Source organism: Tribolium madens, unplaced genomic scaffold, assembly GCF_015345945.1.
Source record: "Tribolium madens isolate multiple individuals breed KSU strain unplaced genomic scaffold, Tmad_KSU_1.1 Scaffold_71;HRSCAF=194;Tcas5.2_LG6, whole genome shotgun sequence".
NCBI classification, from domain to species: domain Eukaryota; kingdom Metazoa; phylum Arthropoda; class Insecta; order Coleoptera; family Tenebrionidae; genus Tribolium; species Tribolium madens.
The window spans coordinates 4,561,292-4,584,609 of record NW_025401041.1 but is presented as its reverse complement, the minus strand read 5'-3'; the positions used below and the strand labels follow the sequence as shown (position 1 = coordinate 4,584,609).

At 34.3% G+C, this 23,318-nt stretch overlaps 5 protein-coding genes across 9 annotated transcripts in view; 2 read left to right on the top strand and 3 right to left on the bottom strand.

Moving 5' to 3' along the window:
- The first annotated feature begins 116 nt into the window (after positions 1 to 116).
- On the top strand, positions 117 to 874 carry LOC123009435 (uridine diphosphate glucose pyrophosphatase NUDT14-like). The gene has a single exon (XM_044405748.1). The coding sequence runs from the start codon at positions 186 to 188 to the stop codon at positions 804 to 806; it is 621 nt and encodes a 206-aa protein (XP_044261683.1). The 5' UTR covers positions 117 to 185; the 3' UTR covers positions 807 to 874.
- A 2,543-nt stretch (positions 875 to 3,417) lies between these two features.
- Positions 3,418 to 8,678, top strand: LOC123008625 (band 4.1-like protein 5). Of its 2 annotated transcripts, XM_044404539.1 has the most exons (8): positions 3,418 to 3,703; positions 3,868 to 4,015; positions 4,066 to 4,242; positions 5,648 to 6,464; positions 6,514 to 6,740; positions 7,597 to 7,703; positions 7,780 to 8,139; positions 8,218 to 8,678. In XM_044404539.1, exons 1-8 carry the CDS (start codon positions 3,554 to 3,556, stop codon positions 8,383 to 8,385), a joined length of 2,154 nt encoding a protein of 717 aa, XP_044260474.1. In that variant the 5' UTR covers positions 3,418 to 3,553; the 3' UTR covers positions 8,386 to 8,678. The 2 variants fall into 2 exon arrangements, with proteins under 2 accessions (XP_044260474.1, XP_044260475.1); XM_044404540.1 differs by lacking the exon at positions 7,780 to 8,139.
- A 2-nt stretch (positions 8,679 to 8,680) lies between these two features.
- LOC123008624 (serine/threonine-protein phosphatase 6 regulatory ankyrin repeat subunit A-like) lies at positions 8,681 to 15,877 on the bottom strand. Its single transcript, XM_044404538.1, has 9 exons — positions 15,735 to 15,877; positions 14,467 to 15,689; positions 11,146 to 11,542; positions 10,632 to 11,039; positions 10,366 to 10,579; positions 9,741 to 9,828; positions 9,460 to 9,689; positions 9,243 to 9,408; positions 8,681 to 9,198 (listed from the first exon to the last, which is right to left on the bottom strand). Exons 1-9 carry the CDS (start codon positions 15,759 to 15,761, stop codon positions 8,958 to 8,960), a joined length of 2,994 nt encoding a protein of 997 aa, XP_044260473.1. The 5' UTR covers positions 15,762 to 15,877; the 3' UTR covers positions 8,681 to 8,957.
- A 361-nt stretch (positions 15,878 to 16,238) lies between these two features.
- On the bottom strand, positions 16,239 to 17,983 carry LOC123008727 (spindle assembly abnormal protein 6 homolog). 2 transcript variants are annotated; one of them, XM_044404717.1, is made up of 6 exons: positions 17,716 to 17,983; positions 17,503 to 17,666; positions 16,841 to 17,459; positions 16,651 to 16,794; positions 16,404 to 16,605; positions 16,239 to 16,357 (listed from the first exon to the last, which is right to left on the bottom strand). In XM_044404717.1, exons 1-6 carry the CDS (start codon positions 17,836 to 17,838, stop codon positions 16,293 to 16,295), a joined length of 1,317 nt encoding a protein of 438 aa, XP_044260652.1. In that variant the 5' UTR covers positions 17,839 to 17,983; the 3' UTR covers positions 16,239 to 16,292. The 2 variants fall into 2 exon arrangements, with proteins under 2 accessions (XP_044260652.1, XP_044260654.1); XM_044404719.1 differs by having other exon boundaries at positions 17,503 to 17,656; positions 17,716 to 17,830.
- A 481-nt stretch (positions 17,984 to 18,464) lies between these two features.
- Positions 18,465 to 23,318, bottom strand: part of LOC123008726 (cyclic nucleotide-gated cation channel beta-1) — a 101,736-nt gene continuing 96,882 nt past the window's right edge. For all 3 annotated transcript variants that reach the window (XM_044404714.1, XM_044404715.1, XM_044404716.1), the window contains 3 exons: positions 22,131 to 22,364; positions 21,284 to 22,082; positions 18,465 to 18,800 (listed from right to left, as the gene is read on the bottom strand). In XM_044404714.1, coding sequence (XP_044260649.1) covers positions 18,465 to 18,800; positions 21,284 to 22,082; positions 22,131 to 22,364 — 1,369 coding nt within the window. The remainder of the gene's footprint in view (positions 18,801 to 21,283; positions 22,083 to 22,130; positions 22,365 to 23,318) is intronic.

The window sequence follows — 23,318 nt, the reverse complement described above, 5'->3', positions numbered from 1 at the left end:
ATCATGCCCAAGTGGGGAAACAAATTTTTATTCAAGTGAAACAAATTTCGTAGATGTGATAAGTCGATAACAAATCTTATAATTTTAATATCTGAGATAAGGCCCCAATTTTGGGAAACGCAGAATTCAAAATTGGGTGACATAACCTAAGAAAACAAAAAAGGAATTGTTTATTTCTGTGAAAAATGGAAAACATAAAGGACGTTTACGTGACGGACTACATCCCCACAATCTACACAACCCCTTGCACCATGCGCTACACCCAGAACGGCAAAACCCTGGAACGTGGCATTTTCGCGGAACGCAACGGGGTTATCATCATTGTTTACAACAGGACGCAAAATGTGCTCGTTTTAGTGCGCCAATTTAGGCCTTCAGTCTACTTGAGTCGCATTCCAAAGGGGGCCCGTGTCGGTATGATCGATACAGCGAAGTACCCAGCCAGTTTGGGTATTACTTTGGAGTTTTGTGCGGGTTTAGAAGACAAAACTGCCTCAACGGAACAAATCGCACGAGAGGAAATACTCGAAGAGTGTGGTTACGATGTTCCTTTAGAAAAATTGGAGAAAATTGGTACTTTTAAAAACTTGACTGAGACCACAGGGGCGAGGACTACAATGTATTACTGTGAAGTTACGGACGATATGAGGGTGACAACAGGGGGTGGAGTCGATGATGAGATTATTGATGTGATTGAAATGCCTGTAGAGAAAGTTTTGGAATATGCAAGACAAGGTTATGTCAACAGTCCCATGAACTTCATGTTCGGACTTCAATGGTTTTTGTACCATAAATACAAGGTCTAGATCGAATTTATTTGTTCAAGAAAGTGATACATACAAATTATAATTAATAAAAATTAAATAAACATTGAGCCATCTATTTTTGTTCACTCAATAAACACTCCCCGTCTTTGTCTAACATCTAGTGTAGTGTATTGCCCTCACTCTTTGTTATGTTGGTAAACAGTTGAAACTTAGAATTAAAAAAATTTTAGAGATTTTTTTTAAACGCTTTCTTTACACTTGGGTAGACATACAGGGTGAATATAAAGTATGGAACCAAGCGGTTTTATTTTTAATCATTTGCCTCCAGAAAATAATAATTAATATAAATTAAAGTTATATAAATAATATAACGAAATTTTGTTTTGTTTTTGAGTTATGTGATTTTTTTTTGTCAAAATTGCAATTTATGTGAAAAAATTAAATATAAAGCAGATAGTTGTAATCCTTATAGTATAGCTTTTATGAGAAAAATGATTTTATAGTGGGTTGCCATTTAAAAAAATATTTTTTTTTGTATAACTCAAAAACAAAAGGAAATTTCGAAAAATGTTATTCTTTTTAAATCACCACATTTTTATAGTAGTTTATCACTCATCAATTAGTTTTTTCAAAAAATAAATAGTTTAAGCAAAAATCGTTTGGTTCCATACTTTTTATTCACCTGGTATAACAAAAGTAACAGAGATAAAAGTGGTGGGTGAGCTCGAGGAGGGGGAGGGGTTAAAGGTGTCTTTCTTTGGTTTTTTGCTTATATCTCGGAAATTTTCACTCCTATAGATTTTTATCTTCTTATCAAAATTGAAGCTTACAAAATTTCCTACAAAAATGGTCCTTTGCATTTTTGTTGTAGGACTAACCGTAAGCGAGTTATAGGGCAAAAAGAATAATTGGCTTTATCTGCATTTAAAACAGAATTAGTCTTGTAATTTAAAAAAAAAACTGTCACTAAATTGAATTTACTGGGTTCAATACTTCACGAGGGTCTATAAATGCAAACTCATCGTTTATGTAATTTATGCAGAATTTTCTGTAGAAGTCTATTTCTGCATTAAAAATCCTTTGAAACACATTTCATTAGTTTATGGTAAGTATTTATATGTGTAGAGCGTTCCTCAACTAAGCTGGTCTGCCTGAAAGGTGACTCGGGTGTAAACATTTAAACGGAGATATAAATAAAAATTTTGAAAGAAAGAGAGTATCAATTTCTAAGGAGGTTAAATGGGGTGTAAATGTTGAAACAAAGACATAAACATCAACTTCTTTAGAGGTGTAAAGAGGCACTAAAATCAGATTTTTCGAAAATTAGTTTTTAAGGGAATAAAACGATGTACACATTAAAAGGATATAAAAATATTAAATTTAGAAAATACGATCCTTTTAGAGAGTGAAATTTTTTTTAGAAATTTTAATGAAATAAAATAGAGTTTAAACGCTTAAAAACAAAATTAGAAACTTGAAATTTCGAATTTTGAGAGTGCAGAAGTACACTGAGACGACACAAGATTAATTCTATTTTAAATGCGGATAAATCACATTATTTTAAATGATGTTTTTGTCAGCCCTATAACTCGCTTACAGTTAGTCCTACAACAAAAATGCAAAGGACCATTTTTGTCGGAAATTTTGTAAGCTTTAACTTTGATAAGCAGGCAAAAACCGCTAGGAGTAATAGTTTCCGAGATATAAGCAAAAAAACAAAAAAAGACACTTTTAGCCCCCTCCCCCTCCTCGAGCTCGCCCCCCACCTTCAGGGACTTTTGAAATATGTCTACTCAAGAATAAAGAAAGCGTTTAAAAAAAATCCAACTCTCTAGGATTTTTTTTCCACGGATCGCCCTATTTTTGTCTAATTTGACTGGGCTATGTTGCAAATCAAGTAATTTATACTCTTTTTCATATTAATGTGCATCAAGTAGGTTGTAGAAGTCTAAATGCTTCTTTAAATTAGAGGCCGATTCACACAAAAAGTGTCATTAATGTCATTCAGAACAAATTTAATCACATCAATAATGACAAAAATCTTTATGTTTTCCACCCTATATTAATTAGATACCTTGTCAATTTAAATTATTTTTACTACCTCAAAGACTGGGGTAGACATTTATTTGAGAAAATACTTTTTAGGGAAGATTGAAGTTGGGATTGTTTGAATTTTCGCATGGTTGCCACCTTAAAATGCTCATTTTCAACGGCTACTTCGATGCACATTACTATGAAAACGACTATATTTATGATAAATAAAATAAAAATTAAACTTTGAGTCATCTATCTATTTTTGTTCATCTTATGGTACTTCTCGTCTTCGTCTTACATTTGGTGTTCTTTATTACTCTCTCTCGTTCTACCACCTGTTGATAAAGTTGGTTTTCTGTTTAGTCATTTTGGAGCTGTGTCGAACACAAATCTCGGATTATTTTGAGTGATTCAATTAAGTTAATTTTTTATTTTTATTTGTAAATGAATCAATAAAAATCAGAATAAAGTAAATAAAAACCATTCGTCTATTTTTGTTTACTTTGAAAACTCTCCGTCTTTGTCTCACTCTTAGTGTTTCAGTGTTGTTGTATTTCGCCCCACTCTTTCTCCCACTTGTTGATAAAGTTGGTTTCTGTTATTTTGTCAAGTTGGTGGTAGCATGGCGGCCGTTTGGTGTGTGTGTGTGAAACAGTTAAAGTCTCGAATAATTTATTTAAAAGCGATTAAATTGAGCAAATGTTGTTAAAAAGCCAAGTTTCAAGTGCCTGAGAGTATAAATTCAGTGAGAAATGTTCCGGTTTCTTAGCGGCCGCAAAAATCGTACAAACACCCGCACAAACGGAACCAGCGAAATAAAACCGACAAAATTAATAAACAAGAACTTGATTTTGTGTCGTGTTATTCTTCTTGATGGCACCGATTTATCTGTGGAATTATCAGTAAGTAGATTTATCAATTTGATAAGATATGAGCGTGGGCGTTGCGATACACTGCGTGTCAAAAACAATGTCCTCTTCTCGTGCCCTAAATTGAGACAATGCTGGGAAGTGTTGATTAGATCTAAACTTTCCAATTTCCCATCTGACTGACTGATTTATTTCAGAAAAAGGCCGAAGCCAGGGATCTTTACGAGCAGGTCTTCTACTCCCTGGACTTGATTGAAAAGGACTACTTCGGGCTGCAATACACCGATGCAAATCATGTTAAACATTGGCTCGATCCCACAAAATCCATAAAAAAACAAATTAAAAGTACAGTTTTCACTTTTTTATTCAACAAAACAAACATGTTTTATTTTTAGTCGGCCCTCCGTACACTTTGAGATTAAAAGTCAAGTTTTACTCATCTGAACCCAATAACTTAAGAGAGGAGTTAACACGGTACCAATTTTTTTTGCAACTCAAACAAGATATATTAGAGGGGAAATTAGAGTGCCCGCATCAGACTGACGTTGAATTGGCGGCTTTAGCTCTACAGTGTGAGTAAAAATCGTTTTTTATTGATAATTGAATGATAAGCGTACAAGTTTTTATCGTTGGCGCCGAAATTCAAATCGGCCTTTGGCGAAAGTCGAAGGCGGCGACGACCGAATAAGAAAACTTTTGAAACCGTAAAATTTTTGCTAAAATTAAAAATTCTCATTTTCAAATTTAATCTCTCTCAATTATTCACATTTGATTCAGTTGACAGTGACGAAAAAAACGGTTTTTTGTCACAAAAGTTGGGAACTTCGAATCTGCTTGGCGTTCAATTGTTTCGAGAAAAAACTTAATTTTTTATTTACTTACTTTTAATTATCGCCTGTTTTCCACTAATGTAACATTCAAAAGTCTATTTTCACGTTTTATCATCACTTTTCCACTCACTTTTAAATGTCAAAAAAAATCCGAATTCATTCGAAGATAGCCGAACGACTTGAAGTTAGCTAGAAATTGAAAATTTTATTTTTTTAATAACTTTATTATTTTAGTTGGTAAAGTATTGGCATGTTTTTTACGTATTTGTGGCATTAAAATTCAATTAATTGTTATTTTTAAAGTCATGCAACCAATTATACTCGAGGTAAAAAATTTAAATAAAATGGGTTCCTTTGTTGGCAAAGAAAATTGTTTTTAACAAAAATGGTACAGTTCCCAAAAAACTAAGAAATACTGAACATTTTTAATACTGGCTTTTTGCTTTAATTTAATTAACCAAAAATTGAACAAAAACCATTTGTGCGACCCCTAAATGCACATTACAACAAAGTTTTTTGCTACTATTTCTGTATTTAGAGCGAGATTGAAGGTTCGAATCTAAAGTTCAAACGATCGAGGTCATAAAATCTATTATTTGAAATGTAAATTATGTTAGGATAGTAATGTTTTAAGGTTTTTGTCCTCATTTATTTAATAAATGTAGAAAGTAGTGTAAGTTGAGTAAGATTATAGATATTTTAATACATTTATTTTACTTCAGTTTATTAACAGTTGAAGGTTTCACAATTTTCTGTAAAATTTAATGTAAGACTTCAATTTTATTTTAAGAGAATATTTGGAATACCTGGTTAAATTAATCAAGTAAGCGTGGAAACTTAAATGACAAAAGAGAAATGTCAAAATAATTTTTATAGTAAATTATGACAAGAAACCGTGTTTATCTGGACAACAACATCTCATTCTAGGATATTTTGAGGGGTTTTAGATCAATATTTTAAATAATTTTTTTTTTGACATCTAGTTACTTGAAAATAGAAAAGCTTTTTGATCGCATTGTATTTCTGGTGTTTTTTTCTTTCTTTTGATTGAGAAATAATTCTCCTGTTTTTTTTATTTTGTTGATCTTAACATAGATTTTGATTTTTTTGTTTGTGATTTTGGGTGATGTTTTCATGTTTTTTGTAGCCGAACTGGGGGACTACGATGAGTCTCAGCACACCGCAGCCACCGTTTCCGAGTTCCATTTCGTCCCTAACCAAACCGAAGAAATGGAAATCGAAATATTGGAAGAATTTAAAAAACTGCGTGGTTTAACACCAGCTCAAGCCGAACTAAGTTATTTAAACAAAGCAAAATGGCTTGAAATGTACGGTGTTGACATGCACACCGTTTTAGGCAAAGATGGAATGGAATATCGTCTTGGTTTAACACCAACTGGAATTTTAGTTTTCGAAGGTAGTCAAAAAATCGGTCTTTTTTTCTGGCCAAAAATCGGAAAACTCAATTTCAAAAAGAAGAAATTAACACTTGTGGTCGTCGAAGATGACGATCAAGGACGAGAACAAGAACACACTTTTGTGTTTCGTTTGCATAATGAAAAAGCGTGCAAACATTTATGGAAATGTGCTGTTGAACATCATGCTTTTTTCCGACTTCGAGCGCCTGTTAAGGGGCCTTCAGCACGACAGAATTTCTTCAGAATGGGTTCGAGGTTTCGCTATTCGGGAAGGACCGAATACCAGAGCACACATCATAACAAACCGAGACGAAGCGTCCAATTGGAGCGGAGGCCGAGTCAGAGGTATGGACGCAGACAGAGTCATGTTTTAAGAGAGAAACAGAAGATGGAACAGGCCAATGAAAATGAAAATAAAGCCGAAAACAACGAACCGAGTTCGAGTAGATGTAGTGTGAGGTCGAATGGGGGTGTTGAATCGCTAGGGAAGGGGTCAGTGGGACAAAATTCCTTCGGGAAGGGGTCCATAGGTTGCAATTCTTACAGGTGATTTTCTATTATTGTGATTTTGTCCAAAAAAAATGACAATTTTTAGTCCTGTTTTGTCAACTGGAAGCAAAAACGGTACCTTGAAACGAAATTCAACCCCAACAAGTCCAAATAATGACATCCAGCTTGATTTTCTCCTGAAAAGTTTAGCGAAAGAAACGCAAAAAGATGAGACCCGAAATGAAATTAATAACAAAGATGTGAAGGATGATGAACCGAAGAATATAGCAAAACCTTTACCTCCAGGACAACTTAAGTGCAACGTACTGAAAGGTAATCTAATATACAGGGTCATTCACATAGAAGGCACAAAATTTAAAATTCGCTATTTTAAATTTTGCCATTTTTATTACAAATTTGAAAAAAAACCAGCACAACAATAATCTAATGGTTAAAATCGGGGCTTTGCGGAGGCCAAAGTTGTTTGTTATCAATGATAAGAGTACAAAGTCTAGGTATGTAAGTGGGGGAGTTTTTATATTTGGCGCCGACTTTTGTCGAGGTCGAGAAAAGGCGGCGACGGCCGAAGGTAAACGAATGCCAAAATTTGAAATCGTAAAATTTTCACTAAAATTATAAAATTCTTATTCAGATTTGAATTTCTTTGTCGTTTATTAACATGTGATTTAGTGGAAAGTCAAGAAAAATGCATTTTTCGTTATAAAAACTTGACAACTTTGAATCTGCTTGGCGTCACTCGAGATTCAATTGTTTCGAGAGAAAACTTAATTATTTATTTACTTACATTTAATTATCGCCTGTTTTCCACTAATGGAACACTAAAAAGGCACTTTTCACGTTTTATCACCACTTTTTACCAGTTTTTCAGAAGTTTCACTCACTTTCAAATGTCAAAAGAAAAACCGAACTAACGCGAAGATGGCCGAACGACTTGAAGTTAGCTAGGCATTTAAATTAAAAAAATAACCTTAATTCGTTAATAACTTAATTATTTTAGTCGGTAAAGTCTTGTCATGTTTTTTAGGTCTTTGTAGCACTAAAATTCAACTAGAAACAATTGATTGTTATTTTTAGTTATGCAACCCATTATACACCAGATAATTGTTTAAATAAAATCGGTACTCGCGTTGGCAATGAAAAACTAATAAAGTAATATTTCGCTTTGTAGCAAAACTGGAGGAGGGGACAAAACTGACGAATCAGATGTTTGTGGCGGCGGTGGCCAACGATGAGGCGAATTTAAATTCCTTGAATGCTGCAACTTTCGTCTCAGTGGTGAGTAAAATTTTGTTTAGTTTTCTCGCTTCATGTGTTTGTCGTCTGCTTCTAATGCTGGATTTTCGTGTAATAGGGAGGCGATAAATTAACATTATCGGTAACAGGTCCCCCCAACCCCATCCTAAACAACGACGATAAAAAACGATGCGCGACCCCAGTCACTGTAACATTTTTCGGTCATAATGACAGCGGTAAACTCGAAAAAGTCATGTTGAACAATCACGAAAAACAACCGTTGAGTTTATTGAGCACTGATTCGCAAATTAGTGATAGCGAGTCGAGTGCTTCTACGAATAATTCGAATCCCTTCGCGACGTATTTGACGGCGGAGACGAATCCCTTCCAAGGTCTTAATCCCTTCCTTACTAACAATCCCTTCAGGAGCGAGGAGGAGAAAGATGAGGAGAAGTCCGAAGTGGATGAGTCGATTAAGGTTAGTAGATGGCGCTTTTGCATGTTTTTGGCTTGATTTTGTGTTTTTTTTATTGTTATTCTAATCGTGAAATTTTAGAGCATCGATGAGGATAATAATGTGAAAACACCAACGACAGTTACACCACCTTTGAGCAAATTATCACCGTGGTTGGTGTCTCAGGAGGTCGTGTCTTCACCTGTTTCGAAAGTTAACACGACTGAAACAACTATTATTCGAAAATCGGTCATCACAACACAGTTATAAAATCTGGTGCTTGTTTCTCAATGTGATAAAATTTCCTCTCGCAATATTTTAAGTACTTAAAATATGGTTTTTATTTTGTATATTTATGTAGATTAGGTTTTAAATTTTTTATCATACTGTATTTTATACCACATTTTTTCGACGTGCCTTCCAGTATTTCATCAATTGATTTTTATAAAACGGGAAATTTTCGAAGTGCCATTTTATAAAGTTTGTAATCAATTTTATGAACCGATCCGTCCTTTTGATGAAATTATCGATTCTTTATACAAATAAATATTTATATAATGTTAGCACCGTATTATTTTTGATAATTTTATTACAAACTGTAAAATGCAATAAATACTACAGTCATACCAAAATCGTTATTTGAACACTTTGTTTCTTGTAACAAAGAAAAAAGCGACTAGTTGAGTTACAAAACGAGTTAAAATAAGTACACAAGGCGCCATTGGTGGTAAAAAATAGCACCTTACCAGCGACATTAAAATTTTTAAAACACGATATAAAAAACAACTTGTGTAAAAATCATCAATCACAAGTTTTTTGTGATCTAGCAATTATAAAAACCCTCATTGTTCATGTATATGAAAATCTAAGGCTGTATTAAGACGTCTGAAATCGTTTTTGGTTAAATTAAGTTGGGGCAAGTTTTGAAGAATCAAAGCTAAACATTGAGCCACGTTCATGTTTGGCGCACAACACAGGGCCGGTGTTAGCCCCTCGTTATCAACAGCCGAAACGGAAGCCCCCTTTTGAAGAAGTTCTCTAGTCACGTCCACTAGTCCATTACGCGACGACAAATGAAGAGCCCTAAAACAATTTTTATTTATCAATTAACATTTTGCACAACTTACGTTTTCCCATCATGATTTGCAAGATTAACAAACTCAACATTATCAAGATTTTCAAGAAGTAACAACGCTATGTTGTTATATTTCCTATAACAGGCCCAATGCAGTGCAGTGTTGCCTTGCTTGTCACTTGCACTCCTATCAACTCCATTGCAACTCAATAAATATTCTTGAAACAACTGAATTAATTAAGAAAATAAAAAAATGACGGTTTTATTACCCACGAAGGCCACTTGGCCGTATTGCGCCGCTGCCACCAACGGTGTTCTCCCCTCCTCATCACAGGCGTTAACATCGCCCCCTTTCTCGACTATTAATTTCGCACATTCGACATGACCGTGCAAGGCGGCAATGTGCAAAGGGGTGCGGTCACGTGTATCCCTCAATTGCGTTATTTCAGTCCCGAATTTGTGCAATAATAATTCCAAACAACGCTCCGAACCGGCGAACCTAAAAAAATACAAATTTTCACAAAAATTGGGCGAATTTGGGGTGATTTACGCTGCACAATGAGCCGCCGAGAAGGGATTCCCCTCCATTTGCTCGCAAACGTTGTTCTCCAGCAGGAATTCCACACAATTTGCGTTACCTGAAATACAGGAATCTGTAACTCATGCCAAATTTAATTTTAATCAAAGTGTCAAAAAGCAAATTTGCAAAGGAAAATACTAGTAAATTCTTAGTTCTTAGGAACAATTTTTTTAAATTTTATAGGCTTCCGTTTAAATAAAAACAGATTTTACACAATTTGCGTCGCTTGAAATACAGAAATCTGTAACTTATGTCTTAATTAATTTAATCTTAGTTGTAATTAAAATGCTACTGTTGGTAAAAAGTGTAAAACAGCAAATTTGCAAAGGAAAATACATTTAGGGCCAATTTTTTTTTAACCTTACAGGAATCTGTAACTCAATTAAAATGTTACCTAGTCAGCGAAAAATTGTCAAAAAGCAAATTTGCAAAGAAGAATAGTACAAAATTCTTAGAAACATTTTTTTTTTAACTTGGTGCCTTCCGTTTAAATAAAAACACACAATTAGCGTTAGTAAAAATACAGGAATCTGTAATCACGCAAATACTCAAAAATTGGGATTTGGGGATAAAAACAGAGTTTACAACACCATACCATTATAGCAGGCCCAATGCAAGGCTGAACACTCTTGATTATCCAACACCGTTGTGTCTTTTTCAGTCAAATAACCAAGAATGGTTTGTAAACAGACAAGATGACCACAAGCTGCCGCTAGATGTAGCACACTTTTGCCATAAATGTCGACAGTGTCGGCTTTCGCGTTATTAGATAATAACAATTGCACCATACTATTTTGCCCAGTGACCACCTTGAATTAAAAAATACATAAATATTTGTATTATTATAAATGGGGGACTTACAGCCCTAAACAAACAGGAATGTTTATCATCATCGACAACGTTGGGATCAGCTCCACATTTGAGTAAAGTTTGGACACACTCGATGTGATTCCCCGAAACAGCCAACATTAAAGCGGTTCGTTTGTAGCCATCGTGCATATTGATGATGTTTTTGTCTTCACTGTTGTGTAAAAGTAACGTAAGAGATTGTGAATGACCGTTTTTGGCACTATAATGCACCGCCGTCATGCCATTGACGTTATCACAAAGTGCCACTTTGGCACCGAATCTCAGGAGGATATTGACACATTGGACGTGACCTTCGCGTGATGCGAGGATCAGGGGAGTCAAACCTTGCTCAGTTTGCAAATTCACGTCGTGATAGTAACTCAGGATTGCACGCATGACGTTGATATTGCCGAGTTTTGCCTTAAAAAAATAGTTATTTAATAAACTAGTTTGTTAATGAACTATTAAAGGTGCTTTAAACAGTCAAAACCATTCATTCATTATCAATAAAAAGATTAAAACCTACCGCTAGATGGAGTGGAGTGACATCCGGCATGTCCGGTTCTTGAAAAATCATTGAATTGTTAATAACTACCAATAAGCGACTAACTCCTGCAATGTTGCCACCAGCTAAAGCGTAATGTATTGGTGTGAAACCTCGTCGATCCTTAATAAAAGGATCAGATTTGTGTTCTAAGAGATATTCAATGCATTTGCCTTCAGTGTCATAACCACATGCTAAATGTAAAGGGGTACAACCCTCCATATCGATAGCATTTGTTGAACTTCCTATTCCCACAAGTGTGAAAATACACTGGTAGTGGCCTTGGGATGCGGCATAATGCAAAGGGAGACGTCCAATGTTGTCTTTTAGTTGAAATTTAGCACCGCTGCTCACAAGCAGGTCTAAACATTCCACCGAACTGAAATTTCAAAAATAAATTCTATGCTAAATTTTGCGAAATAAGTTAAGTTTCTGTACTAAATAGGACGAATCAGGCCAAAATAAGGTCAATCTCGATCTAATTTGATGATTTTTCAGCATGTTTTAGTGAGTGAAATCTCGCGAAAAAACTGGGTTTTTCTTATGGGTTTTGTTAAGGGTAATTTTTGATTTAATTTAGTAGTTCTTCAGACTACTTTTGATGAAATTTACGTGCTAATACGTCGTAAAATGTACAAAATAACATTATTTTCGGGGTAGTTTAGGGATTTTTTTGGCAAAATTCCTCGAAAAAATGAGTTTTTTGCTCAAAAAGCCTCGAAAACAACAAAATTAACACTATTTGCCACATTGTTTACAGGTTTTTAGCTTCTTTTTGACAAAATTTCGAGAAAAACGCACAAAAAAGAAACAAATTGTTTTTGTTTTGTACCTAGTTTGTCGATTTTTCAAAAAAAAATCAGCTCTGATTAAACGGTTGAAAAAGGCAACAGTAATATTAATTTCGATCTGATTTGGAATTGNCAATCATTTTGGACCTAATTTGGTCATCTTTCAGACTATTTTTGATGAAATTTACGTACTAATACGTCGTAAAATGTACAAAATAACATTATTTTCGGGGTAGTTTAGGGATTTTTTTGGCAAAATTCCTCGAAAAAATGAGTTTTTTAATCAAGAACCTCGAAAACAACAAAATTAACACTATCTTCGACATTGTTTACTGGTTTTTAACTTCTTTTTGACAAAATTACGAGTAAACACGCAAAAAAGAAAAAAATCATGTTTTTTTTGTACCTAGTTTGTCGATTTTTCAAAAAAAAATCAGTTCTGATTAAACGGTTGAAAAAGGCAACAGTAATGTTAATTTCGATCTGATATGGTAATGTTTCGTCCTCTTTTAGGGAAATTGGGTAAAAAAGTTGAATTTTTACCTCAAAAACGAGCTGTAACTACCAAAAACCAATCATTTTGGACCTAATTTGGTCATCTTTCAGACTATTTTTGATAAAATTTACGTGCTAAAACTTCGTAAAATGTACAAAAGGACACTAATATCGGTCTAATTCAGGGATTTTTGCAAAATTTCGAGAAAAAAAAAGAATTTTTAGCTCAAAAACGACTATTTTCGGCTTAATTCTGTGAATTTTCGATTCGTTTTTCACAAAATTTTGAGAAACAAATGCGTCTCTGCTTGAAAGTCATGAAAAAACGCTCAAAAAAGGCCAAAATTATGTTTTCTTTGTACCTAAATTAGTGATTTTTCGGTGTTTTAGCAAAATCTCCAAAAAAAAAAAACATTTTTAGCCGTAGTTAAAAGCTTGGGAAAGGCAAAAGTAACATCAATCTCTACCTAATTTGATGATATTTCGGTATATTTTAGTAAAATCTCGAATAAAAACTGAGTTTTTTCTGAAAAACGTACTGAGACGTTCGAAAGAAGGCCAATTTTGATGTAATTTAGTAACTTTCCGGCCTATTTTTGATAAAATTGGAAATTTCCTAAAATAATAGTTTATGACCAAGAACGCTGAAAAATTTACAAAATAACATTATTTTCGGCCTAATTTTGGGATTTTTTGGCAAAAATTTGTGGAAAAAACTGAGTTTTTATCTCAAAAACGACATAACTAATATTATTTTCGACACTTATTCGGGGTTTTTAAGTTATTTTTGTCAAAATTTCCAGAAAAATGCGCAAAAAAACACATAAATTATCTTTATTTTATACTCAAAGTTAGAGTGCTTTTACTACTAATTTCAGTAGGTAAAGTAGTTTTTTATCGTCTAGTGAAATAAAGTAATTTTTGTCTACTGTTTATATTCAAGAAATTCTGGTAGGTGAGTATAAAATAAAACGAAATATTATACACGACGATAAAGATTGTTTATCGTCTTGTATAATATAAAATTATTTTTTTTTCCTAATTTGGCGATTTTTCAAAAAAAAAAATCTGCTCTGATTAAACACTTGAAAAAGGCAACAGTAACGTTAATTTCGATCTGATTTGGTAATGTTCCGCCTATTTTAGGGAAATCAGGCGAAGAAGTTGAATTTTTAGCTCAAAAACGTACAAAGATCCAAAAACGATCCCATTTTGGACCTAATTTGGTTATTTTTCAGACTATTTTTGATGAAATTTACATGCTAAAACGTCGTAGGTAGTATAATGTATAAAAGGACATTAATTTCGGTCTAATTCACGGATTTTTTTAGCAAAGTTTCGAGAAAAAATTTTTTTATCTCAAAAACGACCATTTTCGGCTTAATTCTGTGAATTTTCGATTCGTTTTTCACGAAATTTTGCAAAATAATTGCGTTTTTGCTTGAAAGTCACTATAAAACGCTCAAAAAGTAGTTAAACACTTGAAAAAGACAAAAATAACATCAATCTCTACCTAATTTGATAATATTTCGGCATATTTTAGTAAAATCTCTGAAAAACGTACTTAAGACATTCAAAAAGGTCAATTTTGATTTAATTTAGTAGCTCCGGCCTATTTTTGATAAAATTTGAAATTTTGTAAAATAATTGTGTTTCTGACCAAGAACGCTGTAAAATTTACAAAATAACATTAATTTCGGCCTAAAACTTGTGGAAAAAACTGAGTTTTTAGCTCAAAAACGACATAACTAACATTATTTTCGACACTTTTTCGGTTTTTTTTTGACAAAATTTCGAGAAAACGTGGTAAAAAGACAATGATAATATCATATTCTGATTTTTTGGTCCGGTTTAGCTCAAAATGTGCTAAAGACTTGAAAAAGGTAAACAATACACCATTTTCGGCCCAATTTGGAGATTTTTCGGCTTAAACAAATTGTAAATTTTTTCTACACATTCAATGTTTGTTTTTTGAGAATGAAAATTCATAAAAAAATAAAATCTGGAGCCCCCTTACCCTTTATATGCAGCACAATGAGTTGGCGTTTTCCCCGAGTCATCCACGGCATTTAAATCAACCCCAGCTTGAAGCAATTTCCTGCAACACTCGACATAACCGGCCAGACAGCACATATGCAGGGGCTGTCTCCCCTCGTAGCCCCTCTGTGAGGGATTAGCCCCATAAGACAACAATGTGTTAGTCAACAAATCGTGTCCATACCTCGCCGCAATATGTAAAGGCGTACAATCATTTTTATCCGGACAATCAATAATAGCCCCCTTATCAATCAAAATCTTACTTCTCGTAAACCTCCCATGTATTGCAGTCATATGTAGTGGAGTCCTACCATCAAGACTTTGTCTATTAAAATCAACCTTTTGCATGAGTAACAACATCATACAATCAACACCATTGGTACTAACAGCGGCGATATGTAAGGGCGTTTGCCCCCGGTAATTGACAGCTTCAACATCAGCCCCCGCATTGATCAATTCCTTATAGACTAAATGGTGTCCGTTGAGACAAGCAATATGCAAGGGGGTGTTCCCGAAGACATTTTGTGCGTTAACATCAGCCCCCTGACTGATCAAAAGCCGACAAACGGCGTCTCTGCCCCCCGCTGCAGCCACATGCAACGGCGTGTACTGATTCCTGTCTTTCGCATTAATCTCAGCTTTGTATCTTAACAACAATTCAATCACGTCCAAGGCCCCCATTTGCACAGCCCGATGCAGGGGGCGACAGTCCTTCTTATCGTAGGCGTTAACAATGCACCCCCGCGAAATCAAAAGTTCCACACAATCGGCCATTCCGCTATAAGCGGCGAGATGCAGGGCAGTGCGCCCCCCTCTGTCGGTGACATTGGGGTTGGGCACGTGAGGGAGCAACTGCTCGATGCACTTGTAAGCCCCATTGGCCGCAGCCACGTGTAGGGGGGTCTGCCATAGCTTGTCTCGGGCGTTTACATCCGCATTGTTGTTTAAAAGAATTGAAACTGTGTCATTGGCACACATGTAGCAGGCTTGGTGGAGGGGCGTCAACCATTTGGTGTCTTTCGCGTTGACTCGGGCCCCATTTGAGAGCAAAACTGAGGCTATTACGGCGTCCCCGATGAAAGCAGCAGCGTGAAGAGGGGTACGTTTTTTACTATCAGTGCAATTCACATCCTGTTTCGATTTAATCAGTTCTTTGTACTTTTCCGGTTCACAACCCACGAAAATTGCCTTAACGATGGGGGGCTGAAATTTGGTTAACATAACCTCACTTTTGCGGAAAACACTCACCTGTTCTTCCAACTGGTACAAGGCCATTCTTAACTTGGAACTTAACACGAGACATGAAATAAACAATGTGCTTAAAACATTACAATAAATTAAAATTAGCTACGTAAACTTAAATATCAAAAAATGTCAAACGTCAAATGACACAGTTGGTAGAACTGAAGTGGAAAATAAATCACAAAAATACGAATTAATCTCTATTTTGTCTATTAAACCACAGTTTTCGTGTTAATGAATCGTTTTTGTACACTGAATATTAAATTTGTAACAATTTTGGGAAAATAAAAAGAACAGGTTAGCCAATCCACTAGAACCACAATTACTAGGCATTTTAAATACATTTTTCATTTTTACAAGAACTATTAACATACATTATTTTAAATCACACTATTTGTGCAGTTTTCATGTTAAAGAATCGTTTTTGTAAGCTGTGCATTAAATTTGTAATAATTTGTAGGAAATACAAGGTAACAGGTTAGCCAATCTACACGAACCAAAATTACTACATGTGTTAAATATTTTTTTATTTGGGAAATTTGCACATCAATAATTAATCTAACGCTATGAAAGAAAATTCCTTCGTGGAAAATCACCGGACGCCAATTTTCTTGTAAGTAGCTCATTTACTGCAAAAGAAAAGTTTTTATGAAACAATAACAAAATATCACTCACGTTTAGCAGTCTCCCTGTTAACTTTTTCAACGTCTTCGACTTTTTTCTGGGCGGTGAACAATTCTTGTGACAATTTATTGATTCTTTCCACGTTGTATTCGGCTTTATATTCGTCAAACTCTTTACACAATTCGTGAAACCTGTGGTTTTGCTCTTGGATAATTTTTTCTTGTCGACTGATGGAATTTTTGAGTTCATCAATCTGCAATCAAGTGATAAAATTGAAATGAAACACGTTTCGTAATACTTCTTGATTCTTCGTGTCCAATAAGTGATTGAAATTGACGAGCATTTGGTTCGCTTTGACCACATCTCTGGCCAGTTCTTCATTGGCGGTGGTTTTTTGGGCTATAATCAACGTGGCTTGTTTCACGTCTTTTTCAAACTCATCCTGAAACCATACATAATTAAAAGTTCGGTAAAATAACAATTATTACTCTTTGTTTTTTCAGTTCTCGAAATTCAGCTTCTTGATTCTGAAGTGTGTTGTTTAAATCTGTGATGAGTTTTTCATTGTTAAGCTGTATTGATTTCAAATTACAGTTTTCTCGTTTCAGTTCATTGACAATTTTTGATGTTTCAATCGACTCAAGTCTTAGATTTTCCATGCTTTGCAATAAACGAGCACTTGAGTCCGACTTGAGGAGAGATTCGGTTTTGACTATTTCAACATCTTGGTATAATTTCAGCAATTTTTGTGTGAGTGCCAGAATTTTGGTTATTAGAAGAGCTGAACATTCTTGTAGTTTAGTTGAAAAAACACAATTCAGATTTTGCAAGTCTTTAAGGAAGCGTTTTTCGAGTTGTTTATTGAGTACAATGAACTTTTCAATTTCGTTGTCTTTGTCTCTTAACCGAGTTTGTGACATTGTTAATTGTGAAACTAAATTCTTATTAGCTGTTTGCAATTCTAAAATGTTGCTATTCATCTCATCAAAAATCTCCTTCTGGTTCGTTATTTGCAAATCAATTGTTAGGAAAATAATTGACTTGATTTTGGACTTCCCATAAAAGACTAATTTACCCAAATTGCTGTCAATTTCACACTTTAAAAACCTACAATTATGCGTTATGTTGTTTCATGATGCTAAAAACTTACATATCGTGTGTTTGCACTTGTTGCAACATATCAATTAAATTCGTTCTGAATTCATTGAAATCAATATCTAAACTTTGCTCACTTCTCATCAACTCAAAGTGTCTTAAATCAATGTGAGACGTGTAGTTAAACACAAAATCGGAGACATCACGCACTTTTATATGCTAAAAAACGTGAAAGACTGAAACTGAAGCACAAAATTGCAAGACTTACAATATACTCAGCTGATTCGGTCACGTTCACGTTCACGCACCGGTTTTCGATGAAACCATTTCTATTGAAAATTTGCAAATTGTGATTGTGGTCGTATAAACAATGAGCGTTCCTGTGTGCCATCAAGGACTATTTAAATTAAAAAAAAAAAAACACAAAGCATTTGGGGTTATGTTGGTTTTTTGAAAGAGGCATGGGGGAATTGATGTTGCCAATGGTAATACCAACTTAAAGGTTTGTAATGTACTGGGTGGCTCAAGAAAATTGCTCAGTTTTTGATTTATTCTTAATTTATGTTATAATTTATTTTACAGTTTTATTACTAGGTCCTATTACGTTTCCTCCTCATTCGTATCTACATTAGTACTTTCTATAATGGTCAATCTCTATTTTAAGTAATTGAGTGGTGAAAGTAGTATTGCATTTTTCTAAGGTTATTAAGCACACAGCTCCACATTTTTAGCTATAAAACGTGCAACTATGGCTATTTCTCGTGTAATAATATGTTTTAGTTGTCAAAAATAGTGGCCATTTTGCTTGGCACATTAATAATACTTTCGATAGATCAATTTTGAGCATTTACTTGGCACAAATTCTCTTCCCAATAGCCTCGCCCACTCTGTGTTATTTCCGATAGATATGTAATTCGTTATGATTGAAACTATTTTTGCAAAAGATTAGTAAAAATTCGCTTGGGCGAGGATATTGTTTCTCTTTCATTAATAGACGTCTATGATGATTCGTATATATCAGTCATTTCTCGTATCCGCACTTCCTCCTCTTGTGAATCTTTTTCGCAAAGGCTTGGCTGTGTTATAGTCCAAACTCGCTGATCGTTTTTCGCGCATTTGGGCCGCCAACATTTCGATTTCCCAATTGTTGCTGAAATTCTCGTATTCTCCCGATGAGTCTCCTTCGGTGTCGGTGGTCGAGTCGATGTCCAAGACGGTGGTTTGGGGGGTGGGTCGCCAGCTGTGCATGGGGGTCAGGGGGTGTTGGGGCAAGTCTTGCAACTCTTCGGTTTCCTCGTTGGTTGGCTCTTCCCACGATTGGTGCTCTCTGCTAATGACCGTCTCGAAGGAATCCTACATTTGAGATAGTTTCACAAAAATAACGATATGTACTCAATTATATTATACAGAGTGATCCACAAAAAAAAAGTTGTTGATCAGAAGTGTACACCAAGGGTTTCCATTGAAAATTCAAGTGAAGATTGCCAACAGAAACAGTTATTTTAGATCACTCTATACTTAGTTTTTTTTTTAACAATTGCCCTATTGATAGTTTTGCCCTGTTACCAGTGAAATTTTCCCAGATCTACGCAATTTTTTCGTAAAATTTGATTAAAAACAAGCCAAAACTTTAACAAAATAAGTCAAAAATGGTGTTATTTTTGCTTTTTTCAATTGTTTAAGAACGTTTTTTTTTTTAAATAAAAACAAAAAAAATCGCAAAATTTTGTTTAGGCAAAATAAAAAATTACAAAATTAGATCGAAATTGAGCAAAATTACCACAAAAATAACAGAGAATTTCAGGTTTTTTGTGAAATTTTGCTAAAGCAAATCAAAAAATCAACGAATTAAGTCGAAAATTATATTATTTTTGCGGTTCTCGAGTGTTTTAGCACCTTTTTTTTTTAGCTAGAAACGTAAAATTTTGTCAAAAAAAGTCCAAAATTCCAAAAAATTGGCCAAAAACGGTATTACTTTTGCATTTTTTTGAGTGTTTTAACATAAAAACAAAAAATTAAATGCTTTTGTTTAGATAGGCTAAAAAATTACAAAATTAAATCAAAACTGATATTTTTTGGGCCTGATTCGCTGTACTACTTACCTAAAAATCGCAAAAAAAAGATATTGATGTTATTTTGTTAGTTTCACTTGATTTAAATTGTTTTTGAGGAAAATTGAGATAAAAATGAGCCGAAAAAACACAAAATTTGGTTGAAAATGCCTTTAAGCACGTTTTTGCATTAAAATCTAAGTTTTTCACAAGATTTCGCTTTTAAAACAAATCAGAAAAACGACAAAATTGAGATTAAATAAGCCGAAAAACCACAAAGTTTGGTTGAAAATGCCTTTAGGCACGTTTTTGTATTAAAATAAAAATAAAAGTTTTTCACAAGATTTCGCTTTTAAAACAAACCAGAAAAACGATAAATAAAGTCGAAAATTGCGTTTCTTGAGTGTTTTAACACGGTTTTCAGCAAGAAACGCAAAATTTTGTTAAAAATAAGGCAAAAATTCGAAAAATAGGTCAAAGACTGTTATTTTTGCTTTTTTGAATGCTTAAGCACATATTTGAAATAAAAATAAAAAAAATCGAAAAAATTAAATTTTCTAAACTGGCTAAAAAATTACAAGTATAAATAAAGATGGATATTTTTTTAGCTTATTTCGCTCGACTACACACCTAAAAATTAAAAAAAAAAATGGATAATAACCGTATTTTGTTTGATTTAAATGATTTTTGAGCGAAATTGCGATGAAATTTGTTCGAAAATGGTTTTTGAGCACGTTTTTGCACTAATATCTAAAGTTTTTTGCGAGATTTTGCTTTTAAAACAAATCCAAAAAACGAGAAATAAAGTCGAAAATTATAACTTTTTTGGGGGTTTTCAAGTGTCTTAACACATTTTCAGCTAGAAACGCAAAATTTTGTTAAAACAAGTAATAAACTCAAAAAAATTGACCAAAAACGTGTCATTTTTGCCTTTTTTCGAGTGTTTAAAACCGTTTTTGAGATAAAAAAAAAACAAACAAAAAAAATAGAAAACGTTAGATTATTTTGCTCGACTTTCTTCGTTTTTGAACCAGAGACTTATCTGTTTTGCATAATCTTGTCCAGACACGCCTAAAAATCACAAAAATGAATTGTTTCAAACTTAATTGGTATTTGAGCAAAATTACGACAAAAATAAACCGAAAATCTCAGATGTTTCGCAAGATTTCGCTAAAACAAACCAAAAAAAATCGTCTAATAAAGTCGAAAATTTTCGCGTTTCTCGAGCGTTTTAGCACGTTTTTTAGCTAGAAACTCAATTATTTAGCAAAATCACGTCATTTTTGCTTGTATCGAGAATTTAAACTGAAAACTTTTTTTTTATCTTTGATAATTTTTTCACACAAGCATTTTTAGTAACACTATATTAAAAGCCATCTAATTATTTTTTTAATTTAAAAAATTACCCTGCATTATGTAACTCTTAGATCTGGTGAAAATAGTTGTAAATTTGGAATTTTCTAACTCGGATCTGGTGAGTTTTTTTTGACCTGTCAACAGTGACTATTGTCGACACATTCTAATTGTCAATGCTTTAAACTTTAAAATGTGAAATTCACCATATGACGTTTTCACCAACTTAATAATTTTTTGAAAAAAAAAACTAACTATATTGTGTCTCCAAATAAATTTTTGATTGGAGTGATCTATGATCTAAAATTGTTTCAATTTATGAAGCATTGCCAACTTAATTAGAAATTCACAGACCACTCTGATGGGTAAAAATCTTGCAGAACATACAGGGTGACTACAAAACTCATGCAAGTAATCGGTTTTCCCACTCACTCCAATCGATTCTTCTGCACTTTTCTCCAATTCCCAAATGTGTGCTTTAAGTTGGTTTATAATCTCGTCTTTGCTTCTAACTTCCTCTTCCAACCGCTCGAACCTTTGGTAAAACTTCTCTTGCAGTTCCTGAAGATGTGCACTCATGACTTGCTTGATTGCTAAGAGAATATCAGCGAAATAGTGTTGTTCATCGCTGATTAATTTGACTTGATTATTGGGTTTATTAACAATCTGAACGCCATTTTTATGATCCATTGTACTTTCATTCTTTTCCGATGTCGCCGAATTGACAAAAGTAAAAAGATTTGACGACCCGATCACCACAGCACTGTTAGGGGGGCTCTGCAGGGTGTCTCGATTAAAAGTGACACTTTTGGAGAGTTTGCTATGTCGCGCCGCATAGCCCTCAATCGTGGGGGCCCTCATCAACTTCCTAAACTCCGTCGAGTCGATCTTCTTCGGCATTGTCGCGACTTGCGCTTCCGTTTCTTCGGACAATTTCTTCAGAATCGAGCGAAGATTTCTTCGTTCGGGGGTTTCGTTCGATTCGTTACTCGAGTGGAGCTCACTGAGGGGCGTGGAGAGGAGATTCTTGTCGTGGTGCATGGTGGAGCCCTCGGACTGCGACCGCGTCAATGTGTCCACTTCCATTTGACTCGAATCGGGGATATCTAAACTAAAACTACGCGTTTTCATCACAGTTTCCAGTTCTTCGAGCTTTTGTCTCTCGTTTAAAATCTTCAGTTTTTTCACGAAGGGCAAGCCGCCGTATTCGGGAGACAGGTCGTCAATCGACCTGAAACAAATCGTCAGTTTGGAAGTGGGGGGTGATGGGGGCATCTACCTGTAGTGTTTTGTTCTTCCAGTGAGGACAAGTTTGGGTTTGGGGTTTGGGGGTTGCACTGAATCGGCGGGGGGCGCACTAGTGGAGGGATCGGAGGCGTCGCGAGAAATCGCCGCCTTTTTCAGCTTACTCCAAGGGGGCTCACTTTTGTCCAGTTCACTAACACTATCACTTGCACTAATGGACGGTTCTTTGGCGTCTTTTGGGGCACTCGAATGGAACTTGAGACGCTCCCTGGAACATAATTTTCAAAAAATGTTATACAGGTGACCAAAAAAATGTTAAAATATTTGGTGGAGTGATTTCTAGGTCAAAATAAGAAGATAAGTTTCTATGACATACCTAGATATTTAGGTATGTGGTTTCTATGGACATACAAATTTGTCAAGAAGAAATTACCACCTAGGATTTGAATTTTTAGGAAAATTACGTTTATCATGTTGTTTGTAACTAGAATTGTCAGATGTAATTTTGAATGCCTAGAGTTGGTTACCCCTTGTTTTTGTCAACCTGCTGTCAAGTATCAATTGAGTTATCTATACATTTTAACGTTTTAGATATTTTGAAATGTCAAATTTGACGTTAAAGCTGGCTTCACAGTGATTTTCAATGTCAAGTGTCAAAATGACCGGGATTTTTGAAATTTTGAAAATTTAAATAATATCAAAAAAATAAAATTTTAAACATGTGATTGAAAAAACGCTATTTTGTTGAAATTTGAAGTAAAGAACTGGAAGAGCGAGTTATAACTCACCCTTTCGTTTTCGCGGCGAAATCCGAGTTTAAACGCCCCCGAGGGGCTATTTTTGCACAAAATGAAGCTTATTAAAATGGCATTTGACTGTAAAAAAATGGTAAGATTGCAATGGCTTTTTAGGGTGTAATGAATTTTTCTCATTTTCTCAAAATTCGTTAATAATACAAACTTAATTTTTTTCAAGTGTCATCCCGTGTATAGATTTTTTTCATTTTTGCAGATAATAAAGCCTATTAAAGGGGCATGTGACTGTAAAAAAATGGTAGGGTTACAATGGCTTTTTAGGGCTGTAATGAATTTTTTTCGTTTTCTCAAAATTCGTTAATAATACAAACTAAATTTTTTTCAAGTGTCATCCCGTGTATAGATTTTTTTCATTTTTGCAGAAAATAAAGCTTATTAAAATGGCATTTGACTGTAAAAAAATGGTG

Excerpts from the sequence above, each read along its gene's own strand:
- LOC123009435 (XM_044405748.1), top strand. The coding sequence starts at position 186 with ATGGAAAACATAAAGGACGTTTACGTGACGGACTACATCCCCACAATC.
- LOC123008624 (XM_044404538.1), bottom strand. The coding sequence starts at position 15,761 with ATGGCCTTGTACCAGTTGGAAGAACAG. Across the intron at positions 15,690-15,734 it reads TGTACCAGTTGGAAGAACAG|CCCCCCATCGTTAAGGCAAT; the intron begins GTGAGTGTTTTC and ends ACCAAATTTCAG. Across the intron at positions 11,040-11,145 it reads TCACTCCACTCCATCTAGCG|GCAAAACTCGGCAATATCAA; the intron begins GTAGGTTTTAAT and ends TATTTTTTTAAG.
- LOC123008625 (XM_044404539.1), top strand. The coding sequence starts at position 3,554 with ATGTTCCGGTTTCTTAGCGGCCGCAAAAATCGTACAAACACCCGCACA. Across the intron at positions 4,243-5,647 it reads GGCGGCTTTAGCTCTACAGT|CCGAACTGGGGGACTACGAT; the intron begins GTGAGTAAAAAT and ends TGTTTTTTGTAG. Across the intron at positions 7,704-7,779 it reads CTGCAACTTTCGTCTCAGTG|GGAGGCGATAAATTAACATT; the intron begins GTGAGTAAAATT and ends TTCGTGTAATAG.
- LOC123008727 (XM_044404717.1), bottom strand. The coding sequence starts at position 17,838 with ATGGCACACAGGAACGCTCATTGTTTATACGACCACAATCACAATTTG. Across the intron at positions 16,795-16,840 it reads GAGAACTGAAAAAACAAAGA|GATGAGTTTGAAAAAGACGT; the intron begins GTAATAATTGTT and ends GTATGGTTTCAG. Across the intron at positions 16,606-16,650 it reads TGGACACGAAGAATCAAGAA|ATTGATGAACTCAAAAATTC; the intron begins GTATTACGAAAC and ends ACTTGATTGCAG.